Raw genomic sequence first — 20995 nt, forward strand, 5'->3', positions numbered from 1 at the left:
GCAGACGCAGGAGGTGGATGGCCATTCAGCCCATTGAGTCTACTCCACTATTCAACAACACCAGAGTGGACCTGGACCTCAATTCTAAGGATCCTTGTCTCTTTCACATGTGGGTGTCAGTGGCTGTGCCACCATTTACTGCCCACCTATAATAGCCCTCAGGAAGGTGGTGATGAGTCAGGTGTCGTGTATTAGGGAGGGAGTTCCAGGATTCTGACCCAGCGACAATGAAGGAACGGCTAAACATTTCCAAATCAGGATTTTAAAAAAATTCTTTCATGGGCTATGTTGTGTTCTACTTCTTCATGTAGCATAAGCTGCTTCCTTGATGTATACTCTGACAAAGGAAGGTTCAGACTTGGAGATAGGTTTAACACATTTATTGAACAGTTAACAATTCTCCGACTTGAGTTTGACTCTCCTGCTAATCTTGCTATAGTAACTCAGCCTAACTAACCAGTCTGCTCTAAGCCACGTGGTGGGTGTGATGCTCCCCTGATCTGCCCCTGTCCTTCTCTCTGAGTGTCGCATGTGGAAAGAGAAAGAGCATGTGTGCGCTGTCCTTTTATATGGGTTGTGGTAGTGTCACCTCTGGATGTCTTGACTGCCCATTGGTCGTGTCCTATTCAATGTGTTCGTTAGCTGTATGTCTGCACGTCATGATGTCACCGGTGCGGCGAAGGATTTTGCTACAGTGGAAGGACGCGAGGCCCCCAAGCGTGGAGACCTGGATCAATGACATGGCGAGCTTCATTAAGCTTGAGAAGGTCAAATTCGCCGTGAGAGGATCGGTGCAAGGGTTCTTTAAATGGTGGCAACCTTTCCTCGACTTTCTGGCTCAACGATAGGGTACTGGGACAGTAGCAGCAGCAACCCGGGGGGGGGGGGGGGGGGGGGGGTGGAGGGGGGGGGGGGGGGGACGTTGATTATGTTTGCTTATTTTATTTAAATTTGATTTATTAATTTTAATTTATGGTTAAGTTCTCTTGTTGGGGGTGGGGGTGGGGGGAGTGCGATACATGTGATGTTACGGTATGGGGGGAATTGTGGGTCGTATGGGGCTGTTAGTTGCATATTATTGCCTGTTGCTATACTTGTTGTTATATTTTTATATTTTCTGTAAAAAATTCAAATAAAAATTATTTTTAAAATAAATAATGTCACCGGTGCTCCCTCTAGTGTTTATTTAGTCCCAGTGTATTTACATTAACCCCTTGTGTATTTACAGTGATGCACATCACCACAGGCTAGGCCGGCATTTATTGTCCTTGAGCTGAGTCATTATTGGGGCCATTTCAGAGTCAACCACATCGCTGTGGGGTCTGGGGGTCACATGTAGGCCAGACCGGGTAAGGATGGCAGATTTCCTTCCCTAAAGGACATTGGTGAACATGGTGGGTTTTTACAACAATTGAGGCATCATCACCATTAGATTTTATGGAATTCAATTTTCACCATCTGCCCTGGAGGGATTTGAACCCTGGGTCCCCAGAGCACGACCATGGGTATTACAAGTCCAGTGACCGTTCCTCTCTGCCACCATCTGGAGGGGCACCTGCAGGCGGCTGTGCTCCTCTGCATCTGCTGCCCATGTCCTCGTCGGTGATAGAGATTCTGGGTGTGGAAGGTGCTGTTGAAGGAGCCTCAATGAGTTGCTGCAGTGCCTCTTGGCGATGGTACTCACTCCGGCCACCGTGTGTCGGTGGAGGAGGGATTGAATGAATGTTGAAGGTGGTGCCGATCAAGCGGGGCTGCTTTGCCCTGGATGGTGTCGAGCTTCTTGAGTGTTGTTGGAGCTGCGCTCATCCAGGCCAGTGGAGATGGTGGCACCATTAGCATCGCAACATAGAATCAGCTGAATGCCCGACACGAGTCCCACCCTGACTGTGGCCCCGAGGGGTCCCCAAGCAACAGAAACCAACCGACAAGCAGAATGACGGGAAATCGTTTCTCTTTATTTGCGAGTCCCCCCCCCCCCCCCCCCCCCCACCCACCCAACAATCCCCTGGTCCCCACCCTACATCTCTCAGGGTTCCTAGACCCCCTGATCCACCCTCACACCCCTATCGTTCCCCCCCCCCCCCCCCCATGACCATGCTGGGATCCCCAATCTGTAGCCTGCTCTCTTCCCAATGGTAGTCAGGGACCAATCCCATAGGGTCCCGTGATGCAGCCCCCCCCCCCCTGCTCCCACCGGCCGCCGTGTCTAACAAGTAAACAGAATGTAAATATTCCAGCTGCTGTCCCCCCGAGAGAGAGAGAGAGAGGAAATAACCAGCTGATGAATAATAATGGCGAAAGTTTTGCCTGAACTGGTTCCTGTCTTTCCAACTCAGGTCCCTCTCAATCACTTCCTTAAAAGGACAGTAAGAAGTCTTACAACACCAGGTTAAAGTCCAACAGGTTTGTTTCAAACACAAGCTTTCGGAGCCGTGCTCCGAAAGCTCGTGTTTGAAACAAACCTGTTGGACTTTAACCTGGTGTTGTAAGACTTCTTACTGTGCTCACCCCAGTCCAATGCCGGCATCTCCACATCATTCCTTAAAAGGAGCAGCGACGATTCAGCATCTCCGATCTAACTGCAGAATGAGATCGTCATTCACAAGGGTCACCATCGAAATGATCTACTAACAACACTGAGTATTTATGGATCTGTGCATGTATTTACAAAAGATATTGTCGCATGCGAGAAAAACCTCCATCTTAAGTAAACAAACCCATGTTTATATACTCGTCCCAAAAGGTTTTAAAGCTAATGAAGTCGTCGTTAAAGTGTAGCCACTGTTGAAATGTAGGAAACACAGCAGCCAATTGATGCACAGCAAGATCCCTCAATCAGAAATGGGGAATCTATTTTAGTGAGTGATAGATATTGACCCAGGACAACAGGGAGAACTCACCTGTTCCTCTACAAAACAGCGGACAAATCCGATTGGATCTTCCTGAAATGGGGAGAGAAGTCCATGCTATATCCAGAAGACAGGAAACCCAGCAATGCAGCACCCTCAGTACTGACCCTCTGACAGTGCGGCACTCCCTCAGTACTGACTCTCTGACAGTACAGCACTCCCACAGTACTGACCCTCTGACAGTGCAGCACTCCCTCAGTACTGACCCTCTGACAGTGCGGCACTTCCTCAGTACTGACCCTCTGACAGTGCGGCACTCCCTCAGTACTGACCCTCTGACAGTGCGGCACTCCCTCAGTACTGACCCTCTGACAGCGCGGCACTCCCTCAGTACTGACTCTCTGACAGTATAGCACTCCCACAGTACTGACCCTCTGACAGTGCAGCACTCCCTCAGTACTGACCCTCTGACAGTGCAGCACTCCCTCAGTACTGACCCTCTGACAGTGCAGCACTCCCTCAGTACTGACCCTCTGACAGTGCGGCACTCCCTCAGTACTGACCCTCTGACAGTGCGGCACTCCCTCAGTACTGACCCTCTGACAGTGCAGCACTCCCTCAGTACTGACCCTCTGACAGTGCTGCACTCCCTTAGTACTGACCCTCTGACAGTGCGGCACTCCCTCAGTACTGACCCTCTGACAGTGCAGCACTCCCTCAGTACTGACCCTCTGACAGTGCAGCTCTCCCTCAGTACTGACCCACTGACAGTGCAGCACTCCCTCAGTACTGACCCTCTGACAGTGCAGCTCTCCCTCAGTACTGACCCACTGACAGTGCGGCACTCCCTCAGTACTGACCATCTGACAGAGCAGCACTCCCTCAGTACTGACCCTCTGACAGTGCGGTACTCCCTCAGTACTGACCCTCTGACAGTGCAGCACTCCCTCAGTACTGACCCTCTGACAGTGCAGCACTCCCTCAGTACTGACCCTCTGACAGTGCGGCACTCCCTCAGTACTGACCCTCTGACAGTGCGGCACTCCCTCAGTACTGACCCTCTGACAGTGCAGCACTCCTTCTGGAAGCTTCTATTTCTTTTATCCTCAACACTCACTGGGTCCTCTTTGTTAGTTGACTGAGATTTTGCTTTATTTAGGAGAAAACCTTGTTTTATGTTGTTGAGAACCTGATGACATTTTATCCAGGCGATGGGTTTCATGTGCGCTGTACCCTTCCCCCACACCATCACACACCCCCTCCCCCCATTCACTGCTAAACCCTGCCCATCACCCTGGCACCTCTCAGCCACTTACCCCCTGATGGGCAATCTCTGAGTCACTTGATCTTCGCCTCTTTGAAGCAGGCAGCAGCTGACGGTACAGTGTTCAATGGTCTAATTGATCTGTGTTTGAGGTGAGTCTGGCAACTGATATGTGCTCACTATGCTTGATTGGTTAAGCCTGGGTGATGGTCCGGAGCTTGCAGTTCAGGCATTTTGTGATTGCAGCAATATTTTACAACATTGTAAATAAACCCATCACACACGTGGGCGCGATTTAACAGAAACGTTTGTAAATATCATTTCAGGGGGCAGGGAGTTTCTCACCAGTTCTGGTATTAAGTTCCCCATCGCTATCTAACAACATTTAGTCACCTTTTCGGGCCCTGGAGGGTTTCTCTCCAGCCTATCCCATGCCGTTATTCTTCCCATTCACAGCAGTGTCGGGAATGGAGTTCTCCGCCGTCAGGGTTTTCTGTTCTTGCCGGCTGGTTTCTCGGCAGCGTGGGGTGGGTTAAATGGGAAATCCCATCGACAAGTGGCGGGAAGCGAAAATCCCACCGCCAGTGAACGGCGCGATGCAGTGGAACCAGAGAATCCAGCCCAGGATCGGTAAAAGCTCCGTTACTCAAAATAGGCTGGGGCCTATCAGTCATTCCCACCCAACGGTTATGGGTGAAGCCAAGGATTGTTCCCTTTTTTAAAAAATTGCATTGGTGTGTGCGATGAATGTAGGAATTTCAGCTATATTGTACTGGAAGCGTTAAGTGAAGTAAGAGTTAAAAGTCTGGGATAGTGTGTGTTTGACTGCTGAAATCATGTTTTAAAAGATTCTTAGGTTGAAAGACAACAAAGCCAGATTAACCATTGCAATTAACCATTGTAACAAGTGCAATTGGGCTAATGCAATTTTGTTTTGATTAAGGGGATTCCCTGGGGAGTTAATTAGTTTTTTCAGCTTGGTGAGATGATGTCATTGCTGGGTGGAGCTAAGGCATCATCGGGCTTTTTGAGACAGCATTCTCAGTTCTCAGCTGGCTGAAGGTTAGATTAAAGAGATTAACAGTGTTTAAAGCGGTGCGGACTTGTCTGAGGACAAGGGGAGCTGAAACAAGTTGGTCAAAACAGCCTTTGAAAGCATACAGCCAGAAATTCTGACAGGAGTTAGATCGTTTCCGTAAAGCAGCGTTAAAAGACCCCTTTCTCAGAGAATAACTGTGAAGCTACTATCCCTCTGTGCCATTGGTATTTAGGGTGGATTGAGAGCTGAGAGGATTGTTTTCTTGTTGATTAAGTGGGAATAAAGATAGCAATTAAGTATTCACTGTATTGAGTAGTGTTAAGGGGTAATTGTCAGCTATTTTCTGGGGTGATTTTAAAGATATTTTAATACTCTGTTAGTAATAAAGTTTGTTTTAATAAACCATATCCCTATTTCTTCGTGAAATCACTCCTGACAGTCTTACAGAATCAGAATAAAATATTGGGGTTTCTGCCCAGTGCCCCAGCCACTTTTGGGGTCTGGTCTGGGGTTGTAATAGAACATTACAACGCAGTACAGGCCCTTCAGCCCTCGATGTTGCGCCGACCTGTGAAACCCCTCTAAAGCCCATCTACACTATTATCATCCATATGTTTATCCACTGACCATTTAAATGCCCTTAAAACTGCTGAGCAATGCCACGGGAGGTCAGCATGCTTCTACTAACGTGGGGCAGCCCCTTGCAAATGGTGCACGTGACGTGAGCAAGGATTGACATCAGTGGAAAAGGACAAGGGATATGAGAGAGGTATGAACTCCACTGGGGACCAGTGGTGATGGGGGGGGGGGCCTCTGGCCTTGGCCTCTCTGGTAGCCCGGAAACAGGTCCTGTAGGGATGGAGGGACTCGGAGCCGCCGAACCCGGGCGGGCAAACTCGCGGAATTCCTCAGGCTGGGAAAAAATATCAAGTTCGCCTGGATAGGGACGGTGGAGGGGTTTGCCTGGAGATGGGAGCCATTTATCAGGATAGTTCAGAAGTCTGCATGGGGGGTGGGGTTAAAATAAAGGAGGCAGAGTGTGTGGAGAGTAACGGCAGGGAGGGTGGGGCGTGGGGATCTGGTTATTTACTAGTTTTGTTGTGTGACCCTGTCTTTTCTCTTTCTGGTTTTGGTTTTCTATATATATACAGAAATGCCTTAATAAAAACTTTTTACAAAACCTATTTCTTTGACCAAACTTTTTTGACCAAGTCTTTCTATAATATGTCCCTTTGTTTAATAACACTCATCTGAAGGGCCTTTGGCCACTTCTGTGTCATTAAAGGTTCTGTAAATAGACTCTGACTGGCACCAACCCATCCCTCATCAAATGCTGAGTACAGGGATCACTGCTGATGGTGAAACCAGCTCCCAAGTGGCTGGCCCTGTGTTCTGGCTCATTGTTCACTCAGTGACCAGCCACAGGGCCCATCCTTAGGAAAGAAATCCTGTTTCAAAGAATTTTTGGCTGATGTTGTCAACTCACTGCCGGGTCAACCACATGCGTTGACCTCTTGTCTTTGATGTACCGACATGTCCAAAGGCTCTTGGCAGGAAGGCTGATCGAAATTGACAGCTCGGTCAGGGGAATTAATCTTCAATTTCCCGAGACGCCAGGAGAATCCTTGCGACTTCACTTGGGAGGGAAACCTAGATTCTGGGAGCCGGAAATCCTCGGCCAGGCCTGGCAGCACCGGCGGAGAGAGAAGCAAAAGCCGGCGTGTTCAGTCCCCCCCCCCCACTGCAGCCGCCCCGACGGGTGTGCCGGCAGCGGAGGCGGCTTTGTCATTGGCTGCCGGTGGGATCTTCCCGACCTGTCAACGCCAATTTCCTACTCCAGATGCTGCAGGCAACATTCACGTCTCCTCTGGTCTGAGATGCAAACCCCACTTGAGATGACGCCGATCATACTTTGCGGATTTAATGGGGGCAATTTGAAATGAAAAATGAAAATCGCTTATTGTCACGAGTAGGCTTCAATGAAGTTACTGTGAAAAGCCCCTCGTCGCCACATTCCGGCGCCTCTCCGGGGAGGCTGGTACGGGAATCGAACCGTGCTGCTGGCCTGCTTGGTCTGCTTTAAAAGCCAGAGGTTTAGCTCAGTGAGCTAAACCATCCCCGCGCAGGTCACAAGTGGCCTGACTGCTTTGACCGTTGAAGGTTAAGAGGACGGTTTTTCGATCAGGAGCCCAGTGGAAACGAGGTTTTGTAGCCACATATCTCCAAATATGGAGAAGCAAGCTGACTGACCCACTCCGCAATGAGCAGCATTAATACAGCTTCTCTGAAACACCGAAACCACCAAGACCTCAGCTGACTAGGGGCTTTTCACAGCAACTTCATTGAAGCCTACTTGTGACAATAAGCGACTTTCATTTCATTTCTCACCGCCCGTGGCGGTGGAAGCTGCTGGGACTGCAGCCGGACAGGACCCATTCAGGCGACTGACCTCTCACCTCGTCAGATCTAGGAGATCATTAGAGCAGTCAAAACTAATTCATCTAATTCCGTAACGCCAACCAGGGTCTTACTGCAGAGGGTCTGACCACAACGCTCGAAGGACTAAAAGTGGCGCTCAGTAACCCAGGAGCTGTGGCAACAGGGAACGCTGATTCCCAGGAGTTAGAGACTGAGTTTCACTTCAATGGTCACTCGAGCCACACTGACATCATTCCTTTGCTTGTCATTGGCCAGCTATGTGATGAACTTCGAGGGGAAGGTCATATAGTCAGGGGAAGAAAGAGCCGAGGAAAGCCAAGGAGGCCATTTGGCCCATCATCCTTGTGCTGGCTCTTTGAAAGAGCCACTCAATGAGTCCCAGTACCCCACTCTTTCCCCATAGTCCTGCCAAGACTTCCTTTTCATTTTTATACGTCCCAATTCTCAGTGTCAGTCTCACCGAGCTTTCAGCAATGCGTTTCGCGAACAGGAAGCTTAATCCAGATTTAATGGTTAAAGTGAGTTTTCATCTTTTAATTCTTAAATCATTGAACATTAAGCCAAGCCCAAATACAGCTGCTGACCTCCCCTCTCTCCCCCCCCCCCCCCCCCCCCCCCCCCCCCCACATGCCTCTCAACATCTGTCTAAGGCCACCTCGGGGTGCCATCGCTAAAAGGCTGTGTGATTGGTGCATTAGTGGAAAAGAGTGTCGGCTGACCACCAGAGTACCTTCACTAAACATTCCACAGCTGCGTACTGAGAGTATATTCAACTAAATCTCTCTTCAGCCCTCGCCCGTTCACACAGTTCAGAAGAACACCAACAAATTACATTTAGATGGCACCTCCCATGTTCCACCATCCTTAACAGCTGTGTATGCTGACACCAAGTCACAGCAGGAGCTATCCAGGCAGACGAGCAATGGTCTGATCAGGTTTTAAAGAGTGTCTTATAGGAGGAGAGCGAGGTGGAGAGATACTCCGAGGGAATTCCAGGCAGCGAACGAGAGGGAGAGGTACTCCGAGGGAATTCCAGGCAGCGAACGAGAGGGAGAGGTACTCCGAGGGAATTCCAGGCAGCGAACGAGAGGGAGAGGTACTCCAAGGGAATTCCAGGCAGCAAACGAGGTGAAGAGCAGCATGGTGGCGCAGTGGGTTAGCCCTGCTGCCTCACGGCGCCGAGGTCCCAGGTTCGATCCCGGCTCTGGGTCACTGTCTGTGTGGAGTTTGCACATTCTCCCCGTGTTTGCGTGGGTTTCGCCCCCACAACCCAAAGATGTGCAGAGTAGGTGGATTGGCCACGCTAAATTGCCTCTTAATTGGAAAAATGAATTGGGTACACTAAATTTATTTTTAAAAAGAGGTACTCCAAGGGAATTCCAGGCAGCGAACGAGGTGAAGAGGTACTCTGAGGGAATTCCAGGCAGCGAACGAGGTGAAGTACTCCGAGGGAATTCCAGGCAGTGAACGAGGTGAAGAGGTACTCCGAGGGAATTCCAGGCAGCGAACGAGGTGAAGAGGTACTCCGAGGGAATTCCAGGCAGCGAACGAGGTGAAGAGGTACTCCGAGGGAATTCCAGGCAGTGAACGAGGTGAAGAGGTACTCCGAGGGAATTCCAGGCAGCGAACGAGGTGAAGAGGTACTCCGAGGGAATTCCAGGCAGCGAACGAGGTGAAGAGGTACTCCGAGGGAATTCCAGGCAGCGAACGAGGTGAAGGTGAAGAGATACTCCGAGGGAATTCCAGGCAGCCTCAGCCACTGAAGGTTGCGGAGCACATGAAGGCAGCAAGAGGCCAGACTTTGAGGAGCGTAGATATCTCGCAGGGTTGTGGGAGGGGACAGAGATAGCGAGGGAGTGAGGCCTTGAAGAGAATTGAGAGCAAGGATGAGAACCTTTAAGGTGTAGAGTTGCTCGACTGGAAGTTTGAGCGAGTTAGGAATTGGACAGCAGGGATTAGGATCATCTTAAGCTTATGGGGGATGGAAGATGGTTGAAAGTAATTGAAGAAGAGTGAACAGACTGTGGAATTATGTTAGTGAGCATTTACACACACCAACTTAGTGCTTGATTCAGCTGTTTCTGATCCAGTGTCTTCTCATGTTTGTTGCCCAGGTTCGATTTCCAGCTTGGGTCACTGTCTGTGCGGAGTCTGCACGTTCTCCCCGTGTCTGCGTGGGTTTCCTCCGGGTGCTCCGGTTTCCTCCCACAAGTCCCGAAAGACATGCTGTTAGGTAATTTGGACATTCTGAATTCTCCCTCTGTGTACCTGAACAGGCGCTGGAATGTGGCGACTAGGGGATTTTCACAGTAACTTCATTGCAGTGTTAATATAAGCTCTAATTTAGTGCAGGACTTACATCCTATAATAAACCGCTTCCAGGTTGTGTTTTTTTTGGGCGGAACTTACTTTAGGTGCAAGACTGGCCTTAGACTTTGCCTTTATAACACTTCTGTAGATCATTTGAACCTTGACTGGTAAATGCGGTATTTTTACATGCGATGGTTGAAGCTTTATGTATAAGTTTTTTTTTTGGTTTTTTTTTAAGATGGTATGAACATTTTTATATACACTTATAGCTTTATGTATAAGTTAATCAGCCCAGAAAGCCAAGACATAATTTCCAAGATCCAGGGAAAATATTTATTGGGCTCAGTTTATTATTTTTATTCATTGTCAGGATGTGCCTTTGCCAACATTTATTGCCCATCCCTAATTGCCCTTGGGAAGGTGGTGGTGAGCCGCCTTCAGTCCATGTGGTGTAGGTACACCCACCGTGCTGTTAGGGAGGAAACTGACGTTGACGATGAAGGAACGGCGATACATTTCCAAGTCAGAATGGTGTGTGACTGGGAGAGGAACGTACAGGTGGTGGTGATCCCATGTGTCTGCTGCCTCTGTTCTTTGAGGTGGAGGATGTCACGGGTTTGGGAGTTTATTTGACTCCACAGACAAGGCTTTCAGTTGAGGCCCCGTCTGTCCCCTCAGATAAAAGACCTTGGGAGCGATTTTCCAGTTCTGTTTGATGCAGGAGCAAATCCTGTTGTGACGGGGAACTCTCGTGAGAGAGCCATGACGGGATTTGTGCCGGGGAGAGCTCAGAATGGGATCTTCCCTGTCCAATCTCTGTGGAGTTGGGCTTGCTGGAGTCTTTAGCCCACATCGCTCACAATGATGGTAAAACACGGCCCCCTCCCCGCTTTAAAATGGCAAATTATAGGAAGATCTGGATAGAAAACCTGCCTGTTTCTCAAGATGGATACAAAATGGGTTAAAGGGACATGGGGAACTGGTGGGGAGGTGGATTTGAGACCAGGAAGTGATGAGCCATGATCTGATAGAATGTGGTAGCAGGCTCGAGGGGCTGAATTGCCTACTTCTGCTCCTAATTCCTATTTTCCCATTTTCTCTGGGGAGAAACACGGCAGTTTTCAGTCTGAACCTGACACTTTGCCAAGTTTTGGAAAAGTTCCGACCCCTGTGTACTATTTTGAAGAAGAGTGGGGGAATTATCCCCATTTCGCCTCGCCCGTATTTACACCTCAACCAGCTCCTGAAAACAGATTATCTGCTTGTTGCTGTTTGCGGGATCTTGCTGTGCGCACACCACCTGCCCCATTTTCTACATTCCAACAGTGACTACGCCTCAATGGGACTTCATCGCGTGTGGAGCTGATTGGGGGCGTGCTGAGATTGGGAAAGGCGGCGAATAAATGCAGGTCTTTCTTTAAGAGCAGGAAATGTTCCTGTTGCCCAGGTCCGGCCGGGGTTCCTCCCTCGACCGAAACCATACCGCCGCCCCGCCGGCCCCAGGATTTGGTGCTGGTGGTGCTTGCTCAGTTCGGCTGAGTGACATGTTCGCTCAAACGATGCCAGTGACTGGAGTTCAAGGCAACAACTCCACGTCAAAGAGTTCTGCAACATAGAACATAGAACAGTACAGCACAGAACAGGCCCTTCGGCCCTCGATGTTGTGCCGAGCAATGATCACCCTACTCAAACCCACGTATCCACCCTATACCCGTAACCCAACAACCCCCCCCCTTAACCTTACTTTTTAGAACACTACAGGCAATTTATCATGGCCAATCCACCTAACCCGCACATCTTTGGACTGTGGGAGGAAACCGGAGCACCCGGAGGAAACCCACGCACAAACGGGGAGGACGTGCAGACTCCACACAGACAGTGACCCAGCCGGGAATTGAACCTGGGACCCTGGAGCTGTGAAGCATTTATGCTAACCACCATGCTACCGTGCTGCCCTGAGATACGCAACAAAAGGTGTGATACAGACGCACAAATTCTTTCAAACCCTTTGCTGGGAGCAGCAAAAGAAAACGGAAATAGTATCTTGAGAATATGAAAGGGTTTATTCAATTAACATGTTATAAACAAAAGAAAACCATGCTGATCCAAACAGTCTACACAATTCCCGTCTTTCCATAAATATCGCTCGTTAGGTTTATGGGACGTCTTCCGTTTCTACCGCCCCAGCTCCTCGCCTCACACCTCCGGTTCAGAAAGGCGGCAGATACCAAGCTTCTTCAATACATCTCTTTGCATCAGATTTTTTAATTGTATGAGGGGCGTGACCATCTGCCCAGGCAGGCACCCAGTTTTATTCTGATTGTTTTTTGAAGCATTTTGATACAAACTGAATGACCCGTTCAGCCATTTCAGAGGGGCAGTTAGGAGCCAAGCATATTGCTGCATGTCTGGAGTCACATGTAAGCCAGGCTGGGTAAGGACGGCATATTTCCTTCCCGAAAGGAACATCAGTGAACCAAATGGGCTTCTATCACAATCCAGTATTTCATGGTCACTGTCACATAGGCTCGCTTTTTATTTCCAGTTTTATTTAATAGCTTTTAGATTTTAGACCAAATGCGCCTTGAGTTGGCCAATGAACAGGCACTAGGTGCGGTGGGCTGGCCCAATGGGCTGGAACCAGGTACCTTGAGCTGGCCAATGGGCTGGAACCAGGTACCTTGAGCTGGCCAATGGGCTGGAACCAGGTACCTTGAGCTGGCCAATGGGCTGGAACCAGGCACCTTGAGCTGGCCAATGGGCTGGAACCAGGCACCTTGAGCTGGCCAATGGGCTGGAACCAGGCACCTTGAACTGGCCAATAGGATGGAACCAGGCACCTTGAGCTGGCCAATGGGCTGGAACCAGGCACCTTGAACTGGCCAATGGGCTGGAACCAGGCACCTTGAGTTGGCCAATGGGCTGGAACCAGGCACCTTGAGCTGGCCAATGGGCTGGAACCAGGCACCTTGAGCTGGCCCAATGGGCCTGAACCAGGCACCTTGAGCTGGCCAATGGGCTGGTGACCAGGCGGAGAGCTGGTTATGTCTCCTGGAACTCAAGGTGAAGGTGCTTGGAATTGCATTGAAGGACATTTATTTAATTGCAAGTTACAGGGTGACAACAGACCTCGGCGATAGAGACATTGCAGTAAAACAAGAGGTAGGGGAGATGAATACAGGCTCCTGGTGTCTCAGGGAAAGAATGAAACAATGGGGCAGTACAGTGGTAGCACAGTTGCTTCACAGCTCCAGGGTCCCGGGTTCGATTCCCGGCTTGGATTAATGTCTGTGCGGAGACTGGACATTCTCCCCGTGTGTGCGTGCGTTTCCTCCGGGTTTCCTCTGGGTTTTTTTCCCACAGTCCAAAGATGTGCAGGTTAGGTGGATTGGCCATGATAAATTGCCCTTAGTGTTCAAAAAGGTTAGGCTGGGTTACAGGGATAGGGTGGAGGCGTGGGCTTCAATGGGGTGCTCTTTCCAAGGGCCGGTGCAGACTTGATGGGCCAAATGGCCTCCTTCTGCTCTGTAAATTCTATGACATCCTTTAAGATTTTCTACAGATTGAAGCTTCTGTAACTGCTGTGATGAGAATGCTTAGGAAGGCTTCAGATATCATCATTAAAAGCCTTTTGCAGATTTGGTGGAAAAATATTGGCAGCCAATTCACACCCCAACACCCACGTCGTTTAAATACAAATACGAGCAAATCTCCTGGATTTTCAAGATACAATTCCAAAAAAAAAACACAATTTTCTAATGAATCTATGAGGCAGAAATGTCTTTCACTTCTTCTGAACAATGGATGCTTTCGCAACGGGCAGTCTGAAGTGTTGAGATTTCCTTACCTTCGCCAAGGGTGTCCAGGTGCCCTCCCCGCCCCAACCCCACTCCCCCATCCACACCCCCTTTAACGTCTCAGCTTCCATGTTCGTACTCATCATATCGGGATCACTGATATGAGGAACTGGCAGGCGCCGGACGGTAACCATAGCAACTCCACCAAATTGAACTGCAAGTAGCCAATGAAAAATCCACAGAAGACGTCAGTCAGGTAGTGCCGGCCAATCATGACACGGGAGATGCCTATGACCCCGGCCCAGATCACCAGCAGGATGCGGAGGGGGACAGCCAGCACCAGGTGGCTGAAAAAGAATCTGGTGACCATGGCAGCTCTGCTGGCTTGACCCGCCGGGAAAGCGAAGACATCCATGACAACGTAATCCAGGAGGCCGGGCATCGCGTCCGAAGGCCCTTTCCTCTTCACCAGCTTCTGCACCGCTGCCACCACCAGCAGGTCAAGGATCAAAGCTGGAAAGGGAAAAAGGTCAGAAGGTCAACAAACGTTCTCCTCCATCAAACACTTTGGGAAGAAAAACATGAGAAAGGTTGTCACCGCGCGTAAAACAACTCAACAAGGTTCCATGCACGTTCCTCACAGGAGACCGGTTAGCTCTGTTGGCTGGACGGCTGGTTTGTGATGCAGAGTGACGCTAGCAGCATGGGTTCAATTCCCCGACCGGCTGAGGTTATCCGTGAAGGCCCCACCTTCTCGGCTGAGGTGTGGTGACCCACAGGTTAAATCACCACCAGTCAGCTCTCCCCTATGGCCAATCTGGGTCGATGGTGCTTCCATACATTCACAACAACAACTTATTATTCAGTCAGCACCTTGAACCTAATAAAACATCCCAATTCCACTCTGTTGGAGTATTATAAAACCAAGTATCACATGGAGCCGTAATATTAGATCAGATAACCAAAAGCTTGGTCAAAGGGGGAGTTTAATTTTTTAAAAACCTTTTTTTTAAATTTAGAGTACCCAATTATTTTTTTTCCAATGAAGGGGCAATTTACTGTGGCCAATCCACCTACCCTGCACACATTGTGGGGGCGAAACCCGCACGGACACGGGGAGAATGTGCAAACTCCACACGGACAGTGACCCAGAGCCGGGATCGAATCTGGGACCTCGGCGCCGTGAGGCAGCAGTGCTAACCACTGCGCCACCATGCTGCCCGGGGGAGTTTAATTTAATAAGTATCTTAAAGAAGGAAAGCGAGGTAGAGAAATGGGGAGGTCTACAGAGAGAATTCCAGTGCTTGGGGCCTACGTCAGCCCGTTTGCGGCTGGGATTTCCTGGTGCTTCTGAGAGTGAGCGGAGTTTTGGCTAGAACGCCAAACGTCCTGTTCTCGCCCGCAATGCGTCCAGCCATAGACAAGACCGAAGATCCCTGCCTGATATATTGTAAGCTTAAGTGAATGGGAGGAGGAACATAAGCACCAGCATGGTCCCGAGGGGCAGCAAGGCCTCACTCTGTGATGTATATATTATGACTCTGTGAGTTTGCTGTCAGCCCAGTTGGTATGGACGATGAGGAAATCGGGTTTGTCCAGACTCAGTGGAACAGGCCCCGGGTCATCTCCGGTTCCTGCAACCATGTCTCATCGCACTCGGCCCAGAGCGTAACCAGACGGCACAACTCTGGAAACTCCAGTCACTGGAAAGGCCACAACATCAAAAAAGCCAAAGTGCCCCATCTTCTCAAAGTGCTGGGTGTCCTCGGAACTCTGATTTTCTTTAAAGTATTGATGTGTCGCCAGAGTTCAAAACCTTGCCAGCTTTATCGTGTTGGAGCCCGCGAAATGCACATCTCTGCTGTATTTGCCGTTCTTACTATCACTGCGACGACCACATCAACTATCCCCAGATAATTATCACCCTGAATCCTTCGAAGAGCAAGTTAACGAGCACAATTATGTGGTGCTCAAACCGATTCGCTCTACCACATGTTTACTCCCTGTTCTTTTGCTCTCTCATTCCTATTTCCCTTCTCTTCCATTCCATTTCAGGGGCCCTGTAGATCATTGTAACACTTCAGGCACTTTTCATTGAAGGATGGTTTAATCAGGAGGCCTCCCACTCTGTACGGAGCCCACCGCCAACTAAACAAGAGCATGGGCAGTGCTCATTATCGAAACAGAAACCTTTACAATCATAGATGTGGGTGTCGCTGGCTGGGCCAGCATTTATTGCCCATTCCTAGTTGCCCTTGAGAAGGTATTGGTGAGCCTTGAACCGCTGCAGTCTATGTGGTGTAGGTACATCCACAGTGCTGTTAGGGAGGGAGTTCCAGGATTTTGACCCAGCGACAGTGAAGGAACGTCCGATATATTTCCAAGTCAGGGTGGTGAGTGACTTGGAGGGGAACTTCCAGGTTGTGGTATTCCCAGGTATCTGCTGCCCTTGACCTTTAGGGTGGTGGGTTTGGAAGGTACTGTCTAAGGAGCCTTGGTGAGTTGCTGCAGTGCATCTTGTAGATGGTACACACGGCTGTCACTGCGTTAGTGGTAGAGGGAGAGAGTGTTGAAGGTGGTGGATGGGGATCTGCTTTGTCCAGGATGGCGTTGAGCTTCTCAAGTGTTGTTGGAGCTGCACTCATCCAGGCAAGTGGAGAGATTCCATCACACTCCTGACCTGATGGTGGACAGGCTTTGGGGAGTCAGGAAGTGAGTTGCTCACCACAGGATTCCCAGCCTCTGATCTACAACCACAAATGGGGGGGGGGGGGGGGGGGGGCTAACATCTGTTTGAGGCACTCATTGCAACACAGTGACTCGACTCTCACATAATCTGGACAGTAACCACATGTCTGGGGCCTGGTCAAAACTGTAAACAGGTCACACGGCTGGGAGCTCGGTGTCTGGACACTGATCATGTTTGAGGGTATTGTCTGCATGCTTCCTGTCTCATTATCCTCACAAACTGGCTCAATGGCAGTGCAGAAGCAGCAGCACTAGAGGATGTGCAGCTGCCAATGTGCAGAGTGATTCTGCCAGTAATGGCACGCAGCATTGTTCACACAGCCACTGATCAGCCGTTCCCATCTGTGGAAGTGCTGACCCTGTAATATGGTTAATGCATGTTGAATGGAAAACCTTCCTCCAGAACTTTCCCCCCACTCTGTGCCCAGCCAATCAGCCTCCCCCACTCTGTGCCCAGCCAATCAGCCTCCCCCACTCTGTGCCCAGCCAATCAGCCTCCCCCACTCTGTGCCCAGCCAATCAGCCTCCCCCCACTCTGTGCCCAGCCAATCAGCCTCCCCCACTCTGTGCCCAGCCAATCAGCCTCCCCCACTCTGTGCCCAGCCAATCAGCCTCCCCCATTCTGTGCCCAGCCAATCAGCCTCCCCCCACTCTGTGCCCAGCCAATCAGCCTCCCCCCACTCTGTGCCCAGCCAATCAGCCTCCCCCACTCTGATTTACTACCAAAACAGAAATACTGCACAGGCTGGAAATTAAAGACGGAAAGTTCTGGAAATACTCAGCAGGTCAGGTAGCATCCGTGGAGAGAAAAACAGAGGGAATGGGCTGGATTCTCCCATCACAGACGGCGAAATCACGTTCGGCAACGGGGCGGAGAATCCCCGATGGACGCCGAAATCGGGGGCGGCGCCGCTTTTGCGATGCTCCGCCCCCTGAAAAGCGGCGTATTCACAGAGTACGCCGCACGCTATATCCACGGCCTCCGTATGTTGGCTGTGGCCTGCCCCGTGATGCTCCGTCCCCGATTGGCCGAGTTCCCGACGACATGGGTCACATGTGGTCTCACCCCACCAGAGTTGGGGCCGGGCCCGATCCACCAACAGAGACCACACTGGGAAGTTGTAGTGTACAGGTGTATAGTTTAACCGCACAGTGTTTAGCGGGAGTCAAAAGGTGTAAAATACTTATTTATGCTGCCATAGCTATTTCTGTGCTATGTCTTAGTTACTTTCATCATATTTCTATTACGTTTACTGCAATGGTAAGGACAGCACGGTAGCATGGTGGTTAGCATAAATGCTTCACAGCTCCAGGGTCCCAGGTTCGATTCCCGGCTGGGTCACTGTCTGTGTGGAGTCTGCACGTCCTCCCCGTGTCTGCGTGGGTTTCCTCCCACAGTCCAAAGATGTGCAGGTTAGGTGGATTGGCCATGCTAAATTGCCCGTAGTGTCCTAAAAAGTAAGGTTAGGGGGGGGGGGGGGGTTGTTGGGTTACGGGTATAGGGTGGATACATGGGTTTGAGTAGGGTGATCATGGCTCGGCACAACATCGAGGGCCAAAGGGCCTGTTCTGTGCTGTACTGTTCTATGTTCTAATGGCGTAGCCTATTTATACTTTGTCCAAATTGTGTATTTGGATTATTCTGTTAATATGCTTTTTTCCCCCTCTGTCATAAATATAAATTAAAATCTTCAATAAAAACACTTAAAAAAAATAAAAGACCCCACGACACTATTTCAAAGCAGAGCTCTTCCTTGAAATATTCCTTCCAATATTTATCCTTCACCCAACATCACAAAAACAGATCACGTTACCAAACCTCCTGTCTGTGGAAACACTTATTTAGTCTATCGAAACTCCTCATGATTTTGAATGTCTCTATTAAATCTCCCCGGAACCTTCTCTGTGCATTCAGAACACGGTCAGACAGGTCGTGTGTGTCAACCTGTAAACACACCAAACACTGGCAGTAAGGGTGGGAGAGTTACCTGGTCTAGTTTGATGTGGAGTGACGTCCCCTCAAGTTATAAGCCCCTGGTGACAGACGAGCCACCTGTTCCAGCTATGGAAACAGACAAAAGTTTGCTTTAGTGTACCACTAGGTGTGGGAAGAGAATTGGAATTAACCTTCTCTGCTTTGAGGAATGTTTTGTGGGTTGGTCTCATGGCCTATTCTATAGAGGAAAGGTGTGAGAGTGTGTGTGTGTGAGTGTGCACGAGTGAAAGTGTGAGAGAGTGTGTGTGAGTGTGAGAGAGTGTATGAGAGAGACAGAGTGAGAGTTTGTGTGTGAGAGTGTGTGAAAGAGAGTGTGTGAGAGAGAGTGAGTGTGAAAGAGACAGTGTGAGAGTGAGTGTATGAAAGAAAGAGTGTGAGAGATTGAGAGTGTGTGAGAGTTTGTGTAAGAGTGTGTGAGAGAAACAGTGTGAAAGAGAGTGTGAGAGCGTGTGAGAGAGAGTGTGAAAGAGAGTGTGTGTGAAAGAGAGACAGTGTGAGAGTGTGTGAAAGACAGTGTGAGAGAGACCGTGTGTATGAAAGAAAGAGTGTGAGAGATTGAGAGTGTGTGTAAAAGTGTGTGAGAGAGACAGTGTGAGAGAGAGTGTGAAAGAGAGTGAGTGTGTGAAAGAGAGACAGTGTGAGAGAGAGAGAGACAGTGTGAGAGAGAGAGAGACAGTGGGGGCAATTCTCCGAGCCCCGTGCCGGGCCGGAGAATCGTCGTAAACGCGCCACGACGCCGGCGCGCGATTCTCCGAGGTGCGGAGAATCGGCGCCATTTGGCACGCCGCCAGCCACGGGCCGCTGGAATCGGCGGGGCTGAGTGGCCGCGCCGACACGACAGAGTCCCGCCGACACCGTTCACCCCTGGTCGCTGCCGGCGGGAACTCTGTGATAATGGTCGGGGGCCTGCCTGTCGGGGAAGAGGGGGGCTCCATCACTGGGGGGGCCTCCAATGGGGTCTGGACCGCGAACGGGGCCCATCGATCGGCGGGCGGCCTCTTCCCCCCCCCCGGGCCTACTTTCTGGCGCGCCCGGCCCCTGACGCCATCTTGAGTTGGGGCCGGCGTGCTAAAGAAGTCCCCCGTGCATGCGCATGTTGGCGTGGCCCAACTGCGCATGTGCGGGTGAACCGCTCCAGTGCTGTGCTGGCCCCCTGTGGGGGCCAGAATCTGTCGTACTCGGGCCCGGTTCGTGCCGTCGTGCGACGATGTTCACGATGGCGCGAACACTTGAGCCCAATATTGGAGAATCGCCCCCAGTCTGAGAATGTCGCCGGTTTAGAAATTCACTGGCGTGAATGATTAATCTCACACATCTATTTCTGACTAAATCACCCGGAGGAGGGAAAACTATTTTCCTGCAACTCACAGGGATGGATTCCTCCCCACCTCCCCTCTCCTCTCCCCCACCCCTCTCCCCCCCCCCCCCCCCCCACCCCCGCCCACATAATCACAATGGGCGAGACGCGGATAATGTAAAAGTCCATCGACCTCAGGCGGGATTCTCCAGTCACTGAGCGGGCGCAGCCGGGATCCCGGGTCCACCGAATCAGCTCTCACTACAGGGAGATTCCCCATCCAGTGAATCAGCTGTCACTACAGGGAGATTCCCCATCCAGTGAATCAGCTCTCACTACAGGGAGATTCCCCATCCAGTGAATCAGCTGTCACTACAGGGAGATTCCCCATCCGGTGAATCAGCTCTCACTACAGGGAGATTCCCCATCCGGTGAATTCCGATCTCACTACAGGGAGATTCCCCATCCGGTGAATTCCGATCTCACTACAGAGAGATTCCCCATCCAGTGAATCAGCTCTCGCTACAGGGAGATTCCCCATCCGTTGAATTCCGATCTCACTACAGGGAGATTCCCCATCTAGTGAATCAGCCCTCACTACAGGGAGATTCCCCATCCAGTGAATCAGCTGTCACTACAGGGAGATTCCCCATCCGGTGAATCAGCTCTCGCTGCAGGGAGATTCCCCATCCGGTGAATTCCGATCTCACTACAGGGAGATTCCCCATCCAGTGAATCAGCTCTCACTACAGGGAGATTCCCCATCCGGTGAATCAGCCCTCACTACAGGGAGATTCCCATTCCAGTGAATCAGCTCTCACTACAGGGAGATTCCCCATCCGGTGAATCAGCTCTCACTACAGGGAGATTCCCCATCCGGTGAATTCCGATCTCACTACAGAGAGATTCCCCATCCAGTGAATCAGCTCTCGCTACAGGGAGATTCGCCATCCATTGTATTCCGATCTCACTACAGGGAGATTCCCCATCTGGTGAATCAGCTCCCACTACAGGGAGATTCCCCATCCGGTGAATTCCGATCTCACTACAGGGAGATTCCCCATCTAGTGAATCAGCTGTCACTACAGGGAGATTCCCCATCCGGTGAATTCCGATCTCACTACAGGGAGATTCCCCATCCAGTGAATCAGCTGTCACTACAGGGAGATTCCCCATCCAGTGAATCAGCTCTCACTACAGGGAGATTCCCCATCCAGTGAATCAGCTCTCACTACAGGGAGATTCCCCATCCAGTG

The 20995-nt window shown here is 50.5% G+C and overlaps 1 protein-coding gene and 1 long non-coding RNA gene across 2 annotated transcripts in view; both read right to left on the reverse strand.

Annotated features, from left to right (window-relative positions):
* Positions 1 to 11945: 11945 nt before the first annotated feature.
* On the reverse strand, positions 11946 to 13244 carry LOC119955485. The gene is made up of 2 exons (XR_005458480.1): positions 12903 to 13244; positions 11946 to 12869 (listed from the first exon to the last, which is right to left on the reverse strand). It is a non-coding gene; the product is annotated as an uncharacterized LOC119955485 (long non-coding RNA).
* Positions 13245 to 13318: 74 nt separating this feature from the next.
* The window catches only part of LOC119955482 (inactive phospholipid phosphatase 7), a 42422-nt gene continuing 34745 nt past the window's right edge, over positions 13319 to 20995 (reverse strand). The window contains exon 2 of the mRNA XM_038781707.1: positions 13319 to 14211. Coding sequence (XP_038637635.1) covers positions 13841 to 14211 — 371 coding nt within the window. The 3' untranslated portion in view covers positions 13319 to 13840. The remainder of the gene's footprint in view (positions 14212 to 20995) is intronic.

This window comes from Scyliorhinus canicula, chromosome 21 (assembly GCF_902713615.1).
Source record: "Scyliorhinus canicula chromosome 21, sScyCan1.1, whole genome shotgun sequence".
Taxonomy (NCBI): domain Eukaryota; kingdom Metazoa; phylum Chordata; class Chondrichthyes; order Carcharhiniformes; family Scyliorhinidae; genus Scyliorhinus; species Scyliorhinus canicula.